The sequence below is a fragment of the Plecotus auritus genome, assembly GCF_963455305.1.
Source record: "Plecotus auritus genome assembly, chromosome: 2".
Classification (NCBI taxonomy): domain Eukaryota; kingdom Metazoa; phylum Chordata; class Mammalia; order Chiroptera; family Vespertilionidae; genus Plecotus; species Plecotus auritus.
The window spans coordinates 226,437,384-226,455,343 of NC_137771.1; the positions used below are offsets into that span (position 1 = coordinate 226,437,384).

Genomic DNA, 17,960 nt, shown 5'->3' on the forward strand with positions numbered 1-17,960 from the left:
TTGAGCCAACCCTCTCAGGGTCCACGTGGAGGCACACTGGCTGGGACCCATGCTCACTGTGGGAAGACCCGTGCCCCCTGGTTAGCCCACGGCCGTTGGGAGAGAGCGTGGGGAGGCCCTGTCGTGCTGTCCAAGGCCAGGACACCCCTTGCCTGTCTGCTTGTCACTTCCTAGGAAGATGCGTTGCTGACAACGCTGAGGGTAGGAGGCCGAGCCGGAAGGGTGTGTCTGTGGTTGCTGTCGATGAGATGAGTCGGGCGTAGTGCATAGGGTGCTGGACACAGGGACTCTGCCCCGTTGGCGGACTTGCTTTTTATGGGGCTGTCAATGCACTTACGCCCCCAGGACCAGTGATTTTACAGTTGAGTGTGGGTGCTGCCTACCGCAGCCTGGGGCACGGGGCTCAGGGCCCCGGAGGGCCTGCACTCGTCCCTCTCTGGCCCTCTGCGGAAGAAGATTGCCCCGGCTCTGAAGTGCGTGGTAGCTGGCTTTCGGCATGCGACTCCAAACCGCGGCCTTAATCTGTCGTTGATGCTGCAGGGTGGGAATTCCAGCCTGCTCCTCATCCTCGCCTCGCTGGGGCATGCTGGGCTTTGCTGCTAAGGAAGGAGGCCTCAGTGCCTGCACCCACTCCTTTCTGTGGGGAGCAGGTAGGTCTTGTTCTTCTCCTCTCTACCCATCAACGCACAAAACAGTCACCAACTTCCCATGACCGCGTCAGGCTCAGAGGCCTGTTGTAAGACTGAATTCCGCACGCGCCTCGGCACCTTTGGGCTCACAGGCCCCAGAGGTCTGCGGACAGCCCCTCTGCTCGCCCCGGGCCGTCCCTGGCCGGTGCAGAAGGCTTCCCATGCTGGTTGCTCTGTCAGCCAGACCAGCCCCCCACCTGGTCCGCAGCCTGACAGGTTCACCTCCCTGCCAGCCCTGGAAGTTACTCAAACAAGTAAATCACATCGTCCCCGGGGAGCCAGGGACCTCTTGTTAGCACACAGCCTGCTTCCTGTGGCCCCTGCTGGTGATGCCCGAGTGCAGCCTGTGGGGCCAGAAGGCCTGGCTGCCTGCCTCCCCGTCCCTCCCTGGGCTGTCTGTGTGACATAGCCATTGTCAGGGGTTCGCCATCCCCAGGACCCAGGGGTGGGACTCCCTCACCAGTGGGGCGAATGGGGGTGAACGAGGGGCTGCCGTGGGGACCTTCATTGTCCCCACGTGTGGGTACATTCAGCAATGAGTGTTCCAAAGGGTCATCTGGCTTAAATAAACATAATAACTTAGTCTTTTTAGTTTGGGGTTTTGCTTTAAAAAATTAATGATTTTCCTTTCTAGGTGGAAGCAGCATTTAATGAGGAAACCCGCTGTTATGAAATCAGGACGGGCTCGGGCTGTAGACGGCACGAAGAGGTGTTCATCTGCTACGGCCCCCACGACAGCCGGCGGCTGCTGCTGGAGTACGGGTTCGTTCCCCGCGGGAACCCCCACGCGTGCGTGCCCGTCTCACAAGGTCGGCGTGAGCTTCGGTTCCTATCACTAAGATGGTATACGCTTCCCCCCTCTGGGGGTGAGGTTCTTTTAAGTTTTAGTAAAAATGGCAATCCTGTTTTTCCTTCTAAATATTTTTATTGATTTCAGAGAGGAAGGGAGAGGGAGAGAGAGAGAGAAAAGTCAACGATGAGAGAGAATCACTGATCGGCTGCCTCCTGCACGCCCCGCAGTGGGGATCAAGCCCACAACCCAGGCCTGTGCCCTGACAGGGAATTGAACTGTGACCTCCTGGTTCATAGGTTGACACCCAACCACTGAACCACACCGGCCCGGCAGCAATCCTTCAAATGTGTATTGTTTATTTTCTCCGCGGTAGGGCTAGCCTTACTCTGGCTGACCATGTAATTGCAATAATTCAGAAAAAAAACGAAGCTTTGACCAACATTGGGGATGAGAAGAACCGAGAAGAGTTTATTGTGTTCGGTCAGACAGGAATGGAGGAAGAGTGTAAGGAGATGCACGCTTAATAGATGGAAAGAAATGGAAATCTCTGCACGGAGACGTGTCACCGTCACTAACGGTAGAGCAGGATTAGAAAGCAGCACAAACATTAAGCACCTGCTGTGTGTGAAGCACTGCTCACCGCAGAGAGAGGTACGCAGGCCTCGCTCCGGGGCTTGTGCCGCGATGAAGGCCTGGGTTACGCTCTTTTGTGCCCGTTAAGTAGCCATCGCCTTGGTGTTACTCTTTCTAAGATCAGGATTTAGCTGGTAAATTTATGCTGTGGCCCAGCTGGCGTGGCTCCGTGGTTGAGCGTCGACCGACCTATGAACCAGGAGGTCACAGTTCATTCCTGGTCAGGACACATGCCCGGGTTGTGGGCTCCGTCCCCGGTAGGGGGCGTGTAGGAGGCGGCCGAACAGTGAATTCTCTCATCATTGATGTTTCTGTCTGTCTCTCTGTCTCCCTTCCTCTCTGAAATCAATAAAAACATATTTTTTAAAAAACTTACGCTGAGAAAATTCCCAACATAGTGGGAAACAGTAGGTGGGAGCCTGACCCCTTCCCCGGAGGCGGCGGAGACGTCTCCAGGCGTGAGGAGCCCACAGTCACCGAGTGGGTAATTGCGGTGGTTTTAGTACAAGTCCTAGCGGAAATAGGAACCTGTCGAGGTGATGCTACTCCATCCTACGGGCAGAAGAATGCTGTTCTTCATGAAATAAAATAGACACACAAAAGCGGGCCTTGCTGGGCGTCTCAGAAAAGGGGCTTTGAGACTAGCCTCGTGTTATCAGAATAACTGGTGACCATGGAATGCTGACTTGCGATCAACATTTATGCATTGGTTATTATTGCATTTAAAAATAAAAACAAATACAAAGAGAAAATTTAAAAAGACCAAGTCCCTCTGACCCTGCTGCCCCAGGTGGCTTAGCGGCTGTTTGCATCTTCACGTTCAGCTGCTCAGGTTGTAGTCACAGTTGTGCAGACAGTTGTGAATGTGCTGTTAGAAACTCCGCGTCTCCTGTTGGTGCAGCGCCCGCCCTCGGAGGTGGACGTCCGAGCAGGCGGCTGAGGGAGGTCGTCGGGACCTGGGTTTGTTGGCCCGTGTGCCACGGGGGAGCGTGAGCTGGACTGTGGGTGCTCGGTCCCTGCCTTGTGGAGTTCCTGTGGCTTTTCTAGAGCTGATGACGGTCTTATTGTGTGGGCCTAGAACAGCCGTGGGCAAACTACGGCCCGTGGGCCAGATCCGGCTGTTCTATCCGGCCCGCGGAGCCGAAAGAGCGGAGGGTTCTCTTGCTCTCCCCTCCGCTCCTTTACTTTGAATTTATATTAGTTCACACAAACACTCCATCCATGCTTTTGTTCCGGCCCTCCGGTCCAGTTTAAGAACCCATTGTGGCCCTCGAGTCAAAAAGTTTGCCCACCCCTGGCCTAGAAGAATAGACCTCTTTTTGTATGAATGAATGAGGTAAAACTGTTTCCGTACGTCTGGATTGCGATGGGAAGGAAAGTAAGCTGAGAAGGAAAGGTTTCTACTTGTGTCTGAATTACACCCTAAATCTCAGTCTGATTTTTTTTATGTAGATATGCTTGTTAAATACCTTCCATCAACAGATAAGCAGATGAACAAAAAGATTTCCATTTTAAAGGATCATGACTTTATAGAGTAAGTGTTGCTCTCTCAGAATTGTCCCCTCGGGAAATGGTGATGAAACAGTGGAGGGTTAGGGTTCTGTAGGGAGGAGACACCTCTGACTCACCAGCTGGCAGGTAGGTGTTGATCGCGCGCTTACTCTGTGCGGGTGTCGTGGGGCACACAGGAGTGTAAGATACTTTTCGAGAAAGCTTTTCAGAGACGTAGATGCCAGCTTGGACAGGAAATCCTGGTGCCACCAGAGAGCCTGGATGTGTTGGTTGGTGGCCCAGGTTGCGTTTGTCTCTGAATGTGGTACAGTGGGGTGGCATTGGCTGCTGGAGGCCAGGCTGGCCCTCACCTAACACGGCCTGGGCTCTGGGGATGGGGGTGGCTGGTGACTTCACACCCAAAGGGATAAGAGGGTCAAGGCTCTCCCTCCGGTAGCTAAAGTGCAGTTGTGAGGGACCCAGCTCAGTGCCAGGCCTGTCGCGCTGGGGGCGGGGGGCTGTTAGTTTAATCCCCGGAGACCCAGCGGCGTCTGCCTCTGTCTCCCTGTGCCTCGCACGTGCCTGCCGCTGGGACCTCATCCAACTTCAGCTTCTGACCCAAGCACGTTGGAAAATAGCTGCTTGCATTTTTTAAAAAAATATATTTTATTGATTTTTACAGAGAGGAAGGGAGAGGGATAGAGAGTTAGAAACATCGATGAGAGAGAAACATCGATCAGCTGCCTCCTGCACACCTCCTACTGGGGATGTGCCCACAACCAAGGTACATGCCCTTGACCGGAATTGAACCCGGGACCCTTGAGTCCGCAGGCCGACGCTCTATCCACTGAGCCACACCAGTCAGGGCTTTTTTTTTTTTTTTTTTTTTAACATGAGAGACTTTCCTGTTACTCAGGCTTTACCTTTAGGTATTTGAAGACTTATTTTCCTTTTGTCTTTCTGACCAAGACCGCAGGCTCCGTAACGCTTAGTGGCCGCTTTAGAACAACTGCTTTGGCCCTGGCCCCGAAGTCCTAGTGACGCTTGTCCTGTCCTGTCCTCCCTCGCAGGAACCTGACGTTCGGATGGGACGGGCCGTCCTGGCGGCTGCTCACGGCCCTGAAGCTGCTGAGCCTGGAGGCTGGGGAATTGTGAGTGCGCCATCGGTCAGGCTGTAGCTCTGGGACGCCACTGGGGACGCGGGCGGGTGCTCTTCATGCCACTCCCCGTGGGCAGGGTGTTTCTCTGCTGAGGGTGCCCCATCTCCGGGTTCTGTTGGAGCATCACGGTCAGAGTGCGTGGTTTGGAGACTTCCAGTCTCTCCTCGAGGTCCCACCGGGGACCCGCAGCTCCTTGTTCAGAAGCGTGGGCACCGGCACTGCCCAGAGAGGAGTCTGAGTGGGTGGGTTTTCCCGGAGCCGACAGAGCTCCCCCTGCCCCCGGTTCTGCCCCAGGGCCAGGTCCAGGGAGAGGCCTGGTGTGTTCATGGGGGAGGCGGCAGGGAGTCCCTGGGTAATGTGGGTCCCGGTTAGGCCTGCACGGAAAGGATGGGGGCTCCCGTGGCGTGTGCTGCACGGCCCGGAGCTCCTGCAGCCGTGCGGGTCGGAGCCGGTGCTGGTCGGAGCCGGTGCTGGTCGGGGCCGGTGCTGGTCGGAGCCGGTGCTGGTCGGGGCCGGAGCTGGTGGGAGCCGGTGCTGGTGGGAGCCTGTGCTGGTCGGGGCCGGTGCTGGTCGGAGCCGGTGCTGGTCGGAGCCGGTGCTGGTCGGAGCCGGTGCTGGTCGGGGCCGGAGCTGGTCGGGGCCAGTGCGGGTCGGAGCCGGTGCTGGTTGGAGCCGGTGCTGGTCGGAGGCGGAGCAGGGAAGCTGCGTGCAGGGAGGACTTCCTGAAGCGGGGAGCGTCCCTGAGCGGTGGGGGTCGCGTGAGCTAGCTCAGTGCCCGGACGTGGTGGTGCTCGCTCCGTGGGGCCTCTTAGGTTTTGGTTCTGCCTTTCTAAGCGCCTTCTGTACTTGGAAGCACCACCACGTGTGGGCACTGAGCTAGCTCACGCGACCCCCCACCACTCGGGTCCGCTCCCCGCTTCAGGAAGTCCTCCCTGCGCGGCTCCCCTGCTGTACTTGCACTCGCATACTGCCGCAGCCCAGTCACCATGCCTGTCGCCGTCAGCCACTTCCTCGGAGACACTGTCCGTCCAGCATCTGTTCCTCCACCCTCCCTCCCATTGGTGCTTCTTCCAGCGTATGGAGCGGCACTGCCACCCTCGGTTCAGCATCCTGCTGTGGCTCCCTCTTTAAAAAGAAATACGTTCTTACTGATTTCAGAGAGAGGAAGGGAGGGCAGAGAGACAGAAACATTAACGATGAGAGAGACTCATAGACTTGCTGCCTCCTGGACTCCCGCACGCCCCACACTGGGGATCAAGCCTCCGGGCATGTGCCCCGACTGGGAATCGCACCGTGATCTCCGTGGTTCAGGGGTCGACGCTCAACCGCTGAGCCACGCCAGCGGGCTGCTCGGGCTGCTCTTGCTCCCTCTTGCCACCCTCAGACATGTATACCACCTGCCTGCCCACTGCGCCAGACCCAGGGTTGCGTGGTGATGAGAGTGCCAGGGCCGCTTCCTGTTCTTGCTGTGCCTTCTTGTAAACCTTGTCCGCTTCAGCACAGGACGAGCACGTGGCGGGAGCGTGGGGAATCCCCGTGGGGCAGGTTTCTGAGCGGGATCCACTGTGGGACGGCTTTTATAAGCTGGAAACGAGAAGGCTGTGTGTGCTGTGTTTAGGTGTCAAAGTCGTCTTCATTTTTTGAGGCCCTGCTGAAATGACCTTATTAAACATTTTGGTTCTAGTCTATGCTGGAAAAAAGTACTTCTCGGGGAGATAATTTCAGATGTAAATGAGAAGACGAGTTTGGACATCGCCCAGAAAATATGCCGTTATTTCACAGAGGAGGCTAGTGCTATGCTTCAAAAGGTATGTTTCTATAATTTTGCATCTTTTTCTTTCTTTTCTTTAATATATTTTTTTTCCTATTGATTTCAGAGAGGAAGGGAGAGGAAGAGAGAGGTAGAAATATTAATGATGAGAGGGAATCATTGGTTGGCTGCCTCCTGTATGTTGGACCGAGCCCGTAACCCAGGCATGTGCCCTTGACCGGAATCGAACCTGGGACCCTTCTGTCTGCAGGCCGGCGCTCTATCTGCTGAGCCAAACCGGCTAGGGCTTGCATCTTTTTCTTAAAGAAGTGTTTTGACCAAGAAGTTACTTGTTTTGGGCATGTTGGATAGGGATGGTACACCTTCTTTGAGTGTTGTTTAATGCCTTAAATACTTGAACATGGATGTTATTTGTTTTTTGACTATTAACATTGTGCCTGCACCTTTTAATAGGCAAAATTACCGTGTGAATTCTTGAAACTAGATTTTTTAAGTATTCTTTTCCTCTTATTTTTATTTAGTAACTGTTTCAATTAAATGAGAAAAGAGCTGCCTGAGCCGGTTTGGCTCAGTGGACAGAGTGTCGGCCTGTGAACTCAGGGGTCCCAGGTTTGATTCCGGTCGAGGGCACATGCCCAGGTGCGGGCTTGATACCCAGTGGGGGGCGTGCAGGAGGCAGTCAGTCAGTGATTCTCTCTCATCACTGATGTCTCTCTCTCCCCCTCTCCCTTCCTCTCTGAAATCAATAAAAAAATATAAATAAATAAAAGAACAGCTCATTTGAATAAAAACATTACTGGGACGTAAACTATTTTGATGAACTTTGAAGGCAACATTGTGCAAAGTGGAGTAAATCAGAATGCAGGAAACAAACTGCTCGGCCCACCCCTGGGAGGACCTGGGACAGGGAGATGCTCAGACCCAACTCTGGGAGGACCTGGGACAGGCAGGTGCTTGGCCCCACCTCTGGGAGGACCTGGGACAGGGAGATGCTCAGACCCACCTCTGGGAGGACCTGGGACAGGGAGATGCTCAGACCCACCTCTGGGAGGACCTGGGACAGGCAGGTGCTCGGCCCCACCTCTGGGAGGACCTGGGACAGGCAGGTGCTCAGACCCACCCCTGGGAGGACCTGGGACAGGCAGGTGCTCGGCCCCACCTCTGGGAGGACCTGGGACAGGCAGGTGCTCAGACCCACCTCTGGGAGGACCTGGGACAGGCAGGTGCTCGGCCCCACCCCTGGGAGGACCTGGGACAGGCAGGTGCTCAGACCCACCCCTGGGAGGACCTGGGACAGGCAGGTGCTCGGCCCCACCCCTGGGAGGACCTGGGACAGGCAGGTGCTCGGCCCCACCCCTGGGAGGACCTGGGACAGGCAGGTGCTCAGACCCACCTCTGGGAGGACCTGGGACAGGCAGGTGCTCAGACCCACCTCTGGGAGGACCTGGGACAGGCAGGTGCTCGGCCCCACCCCTGGGAGGACCTGGGACAGGCAGGTGCTCAGACCCACCTCTGGGAGGACCTGGGACAGGCAGGTGCTCAGACCCACCTCTGGGAGGACCTGGGACAGGCAGGTGCTCAGACCCACCTCTGGGAGGACCTGGGACAGGCAGGTGCTCGGCCCCACCCCTGGGAGGACCTGGGACAGGCAGGTGCTCGGCCCCACCCCTGGGAGGACCTGGGACAGGGAGATGCTCAGACCCACCTCTGGGAGGACCTGGGACAGGGAGATGCTCAGACCCACCTCTGGGAGGACCTGGGACAGGCAGGTGCTCGGCCCCACCTCTGGGAGGACCTGGGACAGGCAGGTGCTCGGCCCCACCTCTGGGAGGACCTGGGACAGGCAGGTGCATAGAGACGGTGGAGGATGCCAGGGCTGGGGAGGGTGTGTTTAATGGGGTCAGAGTTTCTGGTGATGATCACACAACATTGTGGACATTCTAAATACCACTGCACTGTACATTTAAAAGTGCCCCAAATGGTAAATTTTATGTATGTTTGATTATAATGTTTAAAAATAACTTCCAGGTTTCTCACATGAAAGATAAAGAAATGGCGCTGATCCACCAGCTCACTCTGGTTGAAGCGTTGTGGACAGAAGAGCTGAAGATCCTGCGGGCATCTGCCGAGACCCTGAGCCGTTTGCAGACAGCTGTTCGTGACTCCCAAGTGCCTCCGATCGCCTCCCCTGCGGGGTGTCGCCCCCTCTGCGGGGTGTGACGCCTGAAACACTGTGCACTAAGGTTCGTTTTACCCAGAGTCGTGTACACTGATGGAGGCTTTCCATTAAATGGTGTGCTTGATCCTGTCCCTGTGACTTCCCTGGTGGGTGGGGGCGGGGGCTGCTCCTAGGACCTTGGAGGACATCTGCAGGGGCTGCGGGTTCTGGGATGGCGGAGCTGCAGGTGAAGAAGGGCATGCCATCCTAACGGCACTTCTAATGCCCACTGAACAGCGCCTGGAGGAAGATGCCTGGAGGAAGCTGAGCTGCACTGAGAGGGAGCCCTGAGGGGGCAGCAGTCAGCCCGGCCCCACCTCCACCCCCCACCCCCACCTCCACCCCCACCCCCACCCCCATTTCCACCCCCACCCCCACCCCCACCTCCACCCCCCACCCCCACCTCCACCCCCACCGCCACCTCCACCCCCCCACCGCCACCTCCATCCCCACCTCCACCTCCACCTCCACCCCCACCCCCACCACCACCTCCACCTCCACCTCCACCCCCACCTCCACCCCCCACCTCCACCCCCCACCTCCACCCCCCACCTCCACCCCCCACCCCCACCTCCACCCCCACCTCCACCCCCACCTCCACCTCCACCTCCACCCCCACCCCCACCACCACCTCCACCTCCACCTCCACCCCCACCTCCACCCCCCACCTCCACCCCCCACCTCCACCCCCCACCTCCACCCCCCCACCTCCACCCCCCACCCCCACCTCCACCCCCACCTCCACCCCCACCTCCACCTCCACCTCCACCCCCACCCCCACCCCCACCTCCACCTCCACCCCCCCACCTCCACCCCCCACCCCCACCTCCACCCCCACCCCCACCCCCACCCCCACCTCCACCCCCACCTCCACCCCCACCGCCACCCCGGGTGTGGTCTTTCTTCCCTGGGGGGGTGGCAGCGAAGGGCCAGCAGTGGAGCTTCTGTTGCCTCAGGGTCAGGGCGCCCTGCGGCCGGTGGCTTTGGTACAGGGAGGGCCGGGCAGTCCTGCGTGCCAGCGGCCTTCACGCCAGCTGACTTCCCAGCTAAAAGGAGAGTGTTGGGCTGGAGTGGCCGTTCCCTGTGCTCCTGCCCCCTCCCTCCCCCCCCCGCCCCCGCCCAGCAGAGGGGCGAGGAGCTGGCACCTGTGGCAGCAGAGGCCCAGGTGATGCCGCCCAGCCCCTGCCTCGGGACCAGGCCAGCTGCTCGGAGGGGCAGCCAGCGCGGACTGGGTTTGGGAACGCAAAGTTAGTGAATAAACACGAGTACGGGGCCTGCCTCCGCCCGTGTGCCGGTTTCCGTGGGTCCTCGTCCGCCCGCCCCTGACCTCTCTTCCCGTGGTGGCTGCTTGCCTCCTGGTCTGCGCGTGGCTGTCATTTCCTGGTGCTGTCGGAGGGTTAGGAGGGACATTCCTGTGCTCAGTGGGCCCTTCAGAATTATGGGCCTTTGCCTTTCCTCTTATCTATCTATCTATCTATCTATCTATCTATTTATTTATTTACTGGTGGCCCGGTGCACGAAATTCGTGCACATTAAAAGGGGATTAATTAGAGGAAATAATTTAATATTGCTATTTGCCCTTTCTCTATAATAGAAGTGTCAGAGATGAAAGAAAATAAGTAAAATGTATATGAAAACCTTCCTCCTGTCAGAGTCTGGGGCTCACCACGGGACCCAGAGTCAAGTCCCCGCCCACCCACATGCACCTCAAAATGGCATGAGACCCAGACTCGGCCGCCCCCCCACCCCCATTGGGATAGATCCTGACCTGGCTAGTCCCACCCTTGTCAAGCCCCGCTGGGCAGGGAACATAGCCTCAGGTCCCCTGACCCGGCGCCAGGACAGAGGGCATGGCCTGAGGTCCCCCAGCCCAGACCGGGGTGGGGGGGTGTGCCTTGAGGTCCCGCATCAAGCCCCGCCAGGTGGGGGATGGGGGGACGCAGCCTCAGGTCCCCCGGCCTGGCACCAGGAGGGGGAACAGCCTCAGGTCCCCTGTCAAGCCCCATGGGCAGGGGGCTGCAGCCTCAGGTCCCCCCTGGGCGGGGGGCGTGACCTGAGTTCCCCCGACCCAGCACTGGGGGTGCACCTTGAGGTCCCCTGTCAAGCCCCGCCAGGCAGGGGGCACAGCCTCAGTTCCCCTGGCTCAGTGCTGGGGCGGGGGGTGCGGCCTGAGGTCCCCCAGCCTGGTGCTGGGGTAGGGGTGTGGCCTGAAGTCCCCTGTCAAGCCCCACCTGGTAGGGGGTGCGGCCTGAGGTCCCCGGCCTGGCACTGGAGCCGGGGGAGCAGCCTGAGGTCCCCTAGCCCAGCACCAGGACGGGAAGCACACCTTGAGGTCCCCTGTCAAGCCCCGCTGGGTGGGGGGCATGGCCTGAGGTCCCCTGTCAAGCCCTGCCAGGTGGGGGGGTGCGGCCTGAGGTCTCCCGGCCTGACGCTGGGGTGGGGGAAGCAGCCTGAGATCCCCTAGCCCAGCACCAGGATGGGAAACGCACCTTGAGGTCACCTGTCAAGCCCTGCTGGTTGGGGGGCGCAGCCTGAGGTCCCCCGGCCTGGCGCTGGGGCGGGGGGAGCAGCCTGAGGTCCCCTAGCCCAGCACCAGGATGGGAAGTGCACCTTGAGGTCCCCTGTCAAGCCCTGCCAGGTGTGGAAGGCGGCCTGAGGTCCCCTGTCAAGCCCCATGGGGGCAGGGGAGGGCGTAGCCTCAGGTCCCTGCTGATTGCTCGTTAAGGCTCCTTATGGGAACTTGGCCTCAGCTGTGGGTGCAGCCATCTTTGTGACAGAGTGATGGTCAATTAGCATATTCCCTCTTTATTAGATAGGATTTTATTATTTATTTATTTTTATTTTTTTATTGTTTAAAGTATTACAAATAGTAGTACATATGCCTCCTTTTTTCTTCCCCTATTGACCTCCCCCCGGCCTCCCCTACCCCCACTCCAGTACATGCCTTTACCACCCCCCCCACAGTGTCTTGTGTCCATTGGTTATGCTTATATGCATGCGTACAAGTCCTTCAGTTGATCTCTTACAGCACCCCCCCAACCTCCCCTGCCTTCCCGCTGTAGTTTGACAGTCTGTTCTTATTTATTTGTTAAAAAAAATACATTTTCATTGATTTCAGAGAGGAAGGGAGAGGAAGAGAAACATCAAGATGAGAGAACCATTGATTGGCTGCTTCCTGCACGCCCCCTCCTGGGGATCGAACCCACAGCCCGGGTACGTGCCCTGACGGGGATTCAAACTCTGACTGACCTCCTGGTTCATCGGTCGACGTTCAGCCACTGAGCCGGGCCCGGCTCTTCTTTTTTAAAATTACGAAAGCATTTTAGGTCTTGGCCTCCCTCTGAGAGTGGCTTTGGTGTGAAGTTTGCTCTCAGTAGTCCTTTTTAGATCATGGCTCTGGATGTATACTTCGACAGCGTTTCCATGCCTGTCAATAACATCAGTCAGGACGGGGGCGGGGTCAGAGCAGGTGTTTCATTGCACAGAAGCCAAGGGCTGCTGCTTATGGACACTGGACATCATTGAAGCCGAAGACGATGCGGTCTCCCTTCCGGAGCCGCTTTCACTCCTCCCAGCTGGACATCCGCTTCTCCAAGGGCCACAGCTGCAGTGGTTGTGAGAGGCAGGACAGGGAGCACCTCCCAGTCGCCGCCCAAGTCATCTTTAAGTGCACCAGCCCGTGCCGAGTGCAGGTTAATGCCAAGCTCGAGTGCATGGTACTCGGCTCAGCCGGTCAGCGCCACGTGAGGGGCAGACCACACAGGTGCTCAGCGCTCTTCCCGGCCTCCTGTGAGAACAAGTCCGTTCGGAGGGCTGGGCGGGTGTCTGAGAGGCGGAGCGGAGTCGGGCTCGGCAGTGAGCTGGAGGCGCTTCCCTCTCCGTACACTGGGTGGCGCGAGAGGACCGCCGAGCCGAGAAGGCTGGCTCCTGAGAAGCAGGCAGTTGTGTTGTTCAGGTGGGAATGGGATCTGGACAGCGCAGACGTCCCCGCGCTCCTGGGGGCCTTGCCTCCTTGGGTGAGAAGAGGCAGCTACACAGCAGTTCAGGGCGAAGGGGCCTGGCCAGATGTGGGGGCTCAGAGGGGAGAGTTGGGGGGCAGGTGATCAGACGCAGGAACTGCCTGCCTGCCTACGGACAGGCCATGAGGAAGCGTCAGGATGTGGCACTTTCCTCCAGCAGAAGGGAATGGCTCATCGCAGGGGCAGGTAGACGGGTGCTGGCCAGGCAAGCAGGAGGGCTTACTTTCAAGGGTGTAAACAGCACCCACCCAGAAAGGGGTCTGCTCCAGTGACTCGCTTCTGCCAGGCCTGTTGGGAGCGGGAAGGAGCCTTCCTCTGACTGGGGCTGCCCGTCCGTCCTTAAAGGCGTGCGTTTGACGTGAGGACAGAGCCTCAAGGTCGAGTGGCGTGTGCCCGGTGTCCTTGTCCTTGGACTCCTGCGTCCATGTTGACTGACAGGCTCCGATCCCCACCGGCTGGTGACAGGCGTGAGGTGGCCCCGCACATCACACAGTGACGAGGCGGTGGCCTCGTTTGAGATGATCTCTTGGGTCTGCCGGACTGTCCCCGGGCCCCATTGTCTGTCCTTAGGGCAAGACTCGCTCACCTTGCCGGTCCTTGGACCCTCCGCGCCGCCTCTGCCGTCGATGCACATCCCAGCCTCGCCTTGAGTGGGTGGCGTTTCATGCAGAGCGCCTGCAGGTTCCCCTTAAATGGGGCGAGTACAGAAGCCCACGCGTGACCGTCGGTCTCATTGGAGTTGCCTTATGGTGACGGCTGTTGGTCTGGAAACGATCTTGCTGAGGAGGTCAGGTGGGGACCACGAGCTTTCTGATGTGGTTTAACGTGCAGGTGAGGCTGGGAGCCATGGCTCATGGGGGCTCAGCAGAAATTGCGAGAGGGAGTATTCCGTCTCCATTCGGGAGCAGGAGCGGGGTCCTGGCGGCGGGCCACGGGAGCGCCCTCTCCTTCCGTTATCGATCCGTGTGGCAGGAGCCCCGGCAGCTCACCCTACAACCCGCTCCCCACGGTGGTCCGCGCCCCCGGGAGCTCGCCTGTTAGAAAGGAGACTCACAACCCTGGACCTGCCGAGTCCGAGTCTGTGTGCCCAAGAGGCAGAAACGCTGCCGCAGGCAAGCCCTCCAGCCTTCCCAGGGACGGCGCGGGTGGGGGCCAGCTCGGTGCCAGACTGTGCCAGGTGCGTGGAGTCCCTCCTCACCGCGCACTGTTCTCTCCGTAGATGAGGCTAGCCCGGCTCGGGTCAGTGGGCGAAGTCACTGCCTGGCAGAGAACAGCCTGGCCGAGCGCGGGTGGGGCAGGGCCTTTCGCTGAAGCATCTTTGCTGAGACCCCTTTGCAGCAAACGTTTCTGCGGCAGACATTTCGGCCGCATAACCAACGGGCGGTGAGGCATGTCTGCGGTGAAAGAGAGACGATGGCTGGTTGGCAGTTTCGTTGTTTGGCTTTGTTTCTTTATTGACGAAGCCATCAGGTGCCGTCAAACAGACAGAAGAACTGGTGGCGATTTGCTTTGTTGGTTTTGCTTCATTTCCCCGCGGATGAGGCTCCCACAGCCGCTCCCGTGTTCCGTTAGGTCACGTGTCAGTGTCCGCCAGCCCTTCGACAGTTGGCATTTCTCCCCGATGACCAGGACTGGCCCCAACAGGTGGGTTCTCCTTTTGAAAGAGGACACGGGGAGGAGAAAGCGAGGCCCAGGCCTCTGAGGGCAGAGCCAGGCCCACGGCTCCCACAGGAAGTGCTTAGGCGCCGTCCGCGGAACAGAGTCTGCTGTTCGTGCCGTGTTGCCATGACTACAGTTTAAATGTGGTCACAATCTGCATCTCACAGTAAATGTTTGAATTTTGTTTTTCATCTTTTCACGTTTCATTATGGCTATTAAGTGTCCCTCTTTTGTATATCGTGACTTTACCTTTTTAATGGCAAAATTGCCCTTCAGCCAACTCGTCATGTGGCGAGGATGTTTGCTGCAAGGATGCTGTGGCCACGGGAGGGGACCCAGAACACGTGGTGGGGACGGACTTCTCCGGGCCCATTTCTGGCCGCCTGGGGCTCTGGGACAGGAAGGCCTAGAGGAGGAGGGAACTCGGGGGGCTGGGGCGTGGGGAGGACCGGGCGTGCCCTCTGAGCCAGCCGTGCCTGTTCTGTCCTGTGCTTCGTCCCCGCAGCCGGTTCTGACGTGCACCAGGCTCGCAGGTGGACGGAGCGGGCGGGGCTGCCGGCAGTGTGGGGGCTCTGGCGGGTGCTGTCTCGGCATTGTTGGCGCCCTTTAGTTCAGATGAGTGCGGAATGACGGAGCAGCACGGTGTCCTCCTTCCCTTTATGGCGTGTTTTTCTTTGTGAGGGGACTAAAGAGCTGACTGCCTTTCAAGGGACGCGAACACTGAGTTTTGTCTTCCCATCCCATTACTGTCAAACAACAGTCACCTGAGAACTCGGTCACATGGTCCGGCTCGCAGGAGCGAGGCTGCTCCCGGAGGATGGCTTACGGGGTTGTCAGCAGACCGAGAAGAATGCCTTTTATCATGTTCTGGTTTCTACCTCCCACTGTTTTATTTCACTTTCAGCATCACTCAGGCCCAAATGGTGTTTGTCAGGAGTAATTGGTGAGCGCCGGAGGCTGTGTTCAGTCTCCTTGAATGGAAAATCTCAAAGCGGTTGTCCATGTTGAAAGGAAATACTGCATTTGATCTTTTTTTATGATTTCTGCAGACATGGTGCGTGTCTGCATTTTTCAGCCTCATAGCCCCTGTACATTTGGGGGGAACCACCCAGCAGGAAGTAGCACTTCGCAGTTCGTTCACCTCCTGCCGAGTCACTTAGAAGCCATGATTTATTTCCATTAGGCGGCTCAGAAGCGCTGGCTTGCGGGTTGCTAGACACCGAGTCAGGACCTGGGCTTGCGTTTCGGTCCGTTCCTGCGAGGATGTTTCTTCTTCTGGATGAAACTGTGCCTCGGGTGGTGGCGGTCATCCTCCAAGCCTGCGACGGCCTCGCACTGCCCCTTTCCGGCAGGACGTCGGGGAGCCCGCAGCTGAGGCTCCTGATCAGAGAGCGCGACTGTGAACGCAGAGGGTCTCTCAGACGGCCCCCGCGCGTGTACAGGACACAGTGTGGAGACGTTTCAAGGGCACACGACCCGATCCAGTGCACCTTCCTCCATGTTCCCACGTGCATCCATGGACACCCTGAGGACGGGACCTCGCCAGTGGCCCGTCGCAGAGCTCGGGAGACGGACTCACCACCTCTCGCCTAGAGCGCTGGGCTGTTAACGTCATAAGTCATGAGTCACTACCGTGTTGTAGAAAACTCTAGATTGGGGGTCAGCAAACTGTAGCCACTTCCTGTATTTATCAATAAAGTTTTTAAAAAATGGGAACTTTTTTATTGTGAAAAAATATGCATAACGTGAAATTTGCCATTTAAGCCATTTTAAATGTACAATTCAGTGGCATTGAGTATCATGTTGTATAACCATCACCGGTTCCAAAACTCTTCCAGGGCCCAAACGGAAATGCTTTACCCCTTAAATGGTAACTGCCCATCCCCCTCGCCCCAGCACCCGCTCACCTCTAGTCTACTTGGTCTCTGTAATTGGTTCTCAATATTTCATATAAGTGGAACCATGTAACATTTGCTCTTTTGTGTCTGGTCTGTTTCACCTAGCACAGCTTCTGAGGTCCAGTCACATAGCAGGTGCTCGGACTCCCTTTTTTTTTTTTTTTTTAATATACTTTATTGATTTTTTACAGGGAGGAAGAGAGAGGGATAGAGAGTTAGAAACATCGATGAGAGAGAAACATCGATCAGCTGCCTCCTGCACACCTCCTACTGGGGATGTGCCTGCAACCGAGGTACATGCCCTTGACCGGAATCGAACCTGGGACCCTTCAGTCTGCAGGCCGACACTATCCACTGAGCCACACCGGTCAGGGCAGGACTCCCTTTTTTATGGCTGAGTAATACCCCACTGTATGGAAGGGCCACATTTCTCTCTTTTTCTTACATATGTATTTTTATTGATGTCAGGAAGGGAGAGGGAGAGAGAGAAACATCCATGATGAGAGAGAATCATGGATCGGTTGCCTCCTGCACACCCCCTCCTGGGGGTTGAGCCTGCAACCTGGGCTTGTGCCCTTGACTGGAATCGAACCTGGGACCTTCAGTCCACAGGCCGACACTGTCCACTGAGCTGAACCAGCTAGGGCCACGTTTCTTTTTTGAGGGGGGCATTTTCCTCGAGCCTCTTAGGTTCAGTGGCTGGGGTCTGTGAATTAAACTGACAAAAGATAGATCAACAGGAGTACAGATTTGTTTTGTGTGTACATAGGGGCTACACAGAAAAGCAATGAAAACTCCAAGAAGTAGCTTAAGAGCTTATGTGCCATTTTAAAAAAAGGCAGTAAGTTGTAGAGAAGTGACTGACAAAGGAGAAGGGATTGGGGCTTCCCGGGGGAGGTAAGTGCCTGGGGAAGCTAATGGGAGATAAGGGCTACTTAGTAAGGTTTGTTATTTGGACTCAGTTGGCAGGCCCCGTAAGAGAGTCTGGTGACTAGGAGTTGTCTCTGCCTGGCACGGGGGGATCTTCCCAGATGGAAACCTACGCTCGGATTCTTGGCAGAAAGGAGGGTGGAGAGTTCCTCCCGCACCTTCTGTTTCTTCGTCGCCTTCAGCGAGGAGCCCATGTGCCCGCGTGGCCCGTTGGGGGGCAGCCTTTTCTGACCCGTTCACACCGTTCAGGCCACTGCAGCTCGTAACAGATGACTGTACATCCGAGCTGTAGAGATGTGTATCCGTCCGGCACAGTGACAGCCCGAGTGCACTCCGTTTCAGAAAATACAAACAAATGTTGTCGGGAAATAAGGCAGATGACCCTGTGCTTCTTTCTGGGTGACTTTTGTAACATAGCCACGTGTTGGGTAAAGCAGCCATGAGAGGTCTCAGAAACCAGCCACTCTGTTGGCAAAAACATAATGTTGCTGCTGTAATGATTGAAGCTTACTTTTTAAATGTATTTTAAGGAATAGATTATATTTAAAAGGGGTGTTGATTTTGTTCTTCTGTATCCCAAGGATAACGCAGCCAGCAGGTATTACAATAAATGCATTTAAATAAACACGGTTTTTGCTAAAAATCACAACAAATGGAATTCACTGACTTTCGAATGTTCCGGTGAGAGAGGCGAGGCCC

General features: G+C 57.1%; 1 protein-coding gene across 6 annotated transcripts in view; it reads left to right on the top strand.

Annotated features, from left to right (window-relative positions):
- The window catches only part of SETD4 (SET domain containing 4), a 30,038-nt gene extending 13,891 nt beyond the window's left edge, over positions 1 to 16,147 (top strand). For 2 of the 6 annotated variants that reach the window (XM_080657958.1, XM_080657957.1), the window contains exons 7-12: positions 1,324 to 1,498; positions 3,568 to 3,649; positions 4,677 to 4,757; positions 6,451 to 6,574; positions 8,566 to 8,780; positions 15,617 to 16,147. In XM_080657958.1, coding sequence (XP_080514084.1) covers positions 1,324 to 1,498; positions 3,568 to 3,649; positions 4,677 to 4,757; positions 6,451 to 6,574; positions 8,566 to 8,757 — 654 coding nt within the window. In that variant the 3' untranslated portion in view covers positions 8,758 to 8,780; positions 15,617 to 16,147. Of the gene's footprint in view, positions 1 to 540; positions 651 to 1,323; positions 1,499 to 3,567; positions 3,650 to 4,676; positions 4,758 to 6,450; positions 6,575 to 8,565; positions 8,845 to 15,616 lie in introns of those variants that run through there. The other 4 variants (XM_080657959.1, XM_080657960.1, XR_013960037.1 and 1 more) reach the window with 4 other exon arrangements.
- The last annotated feature ends 1,813 nt before the right edge of the window (positions 16,148 to 17,960 follow it).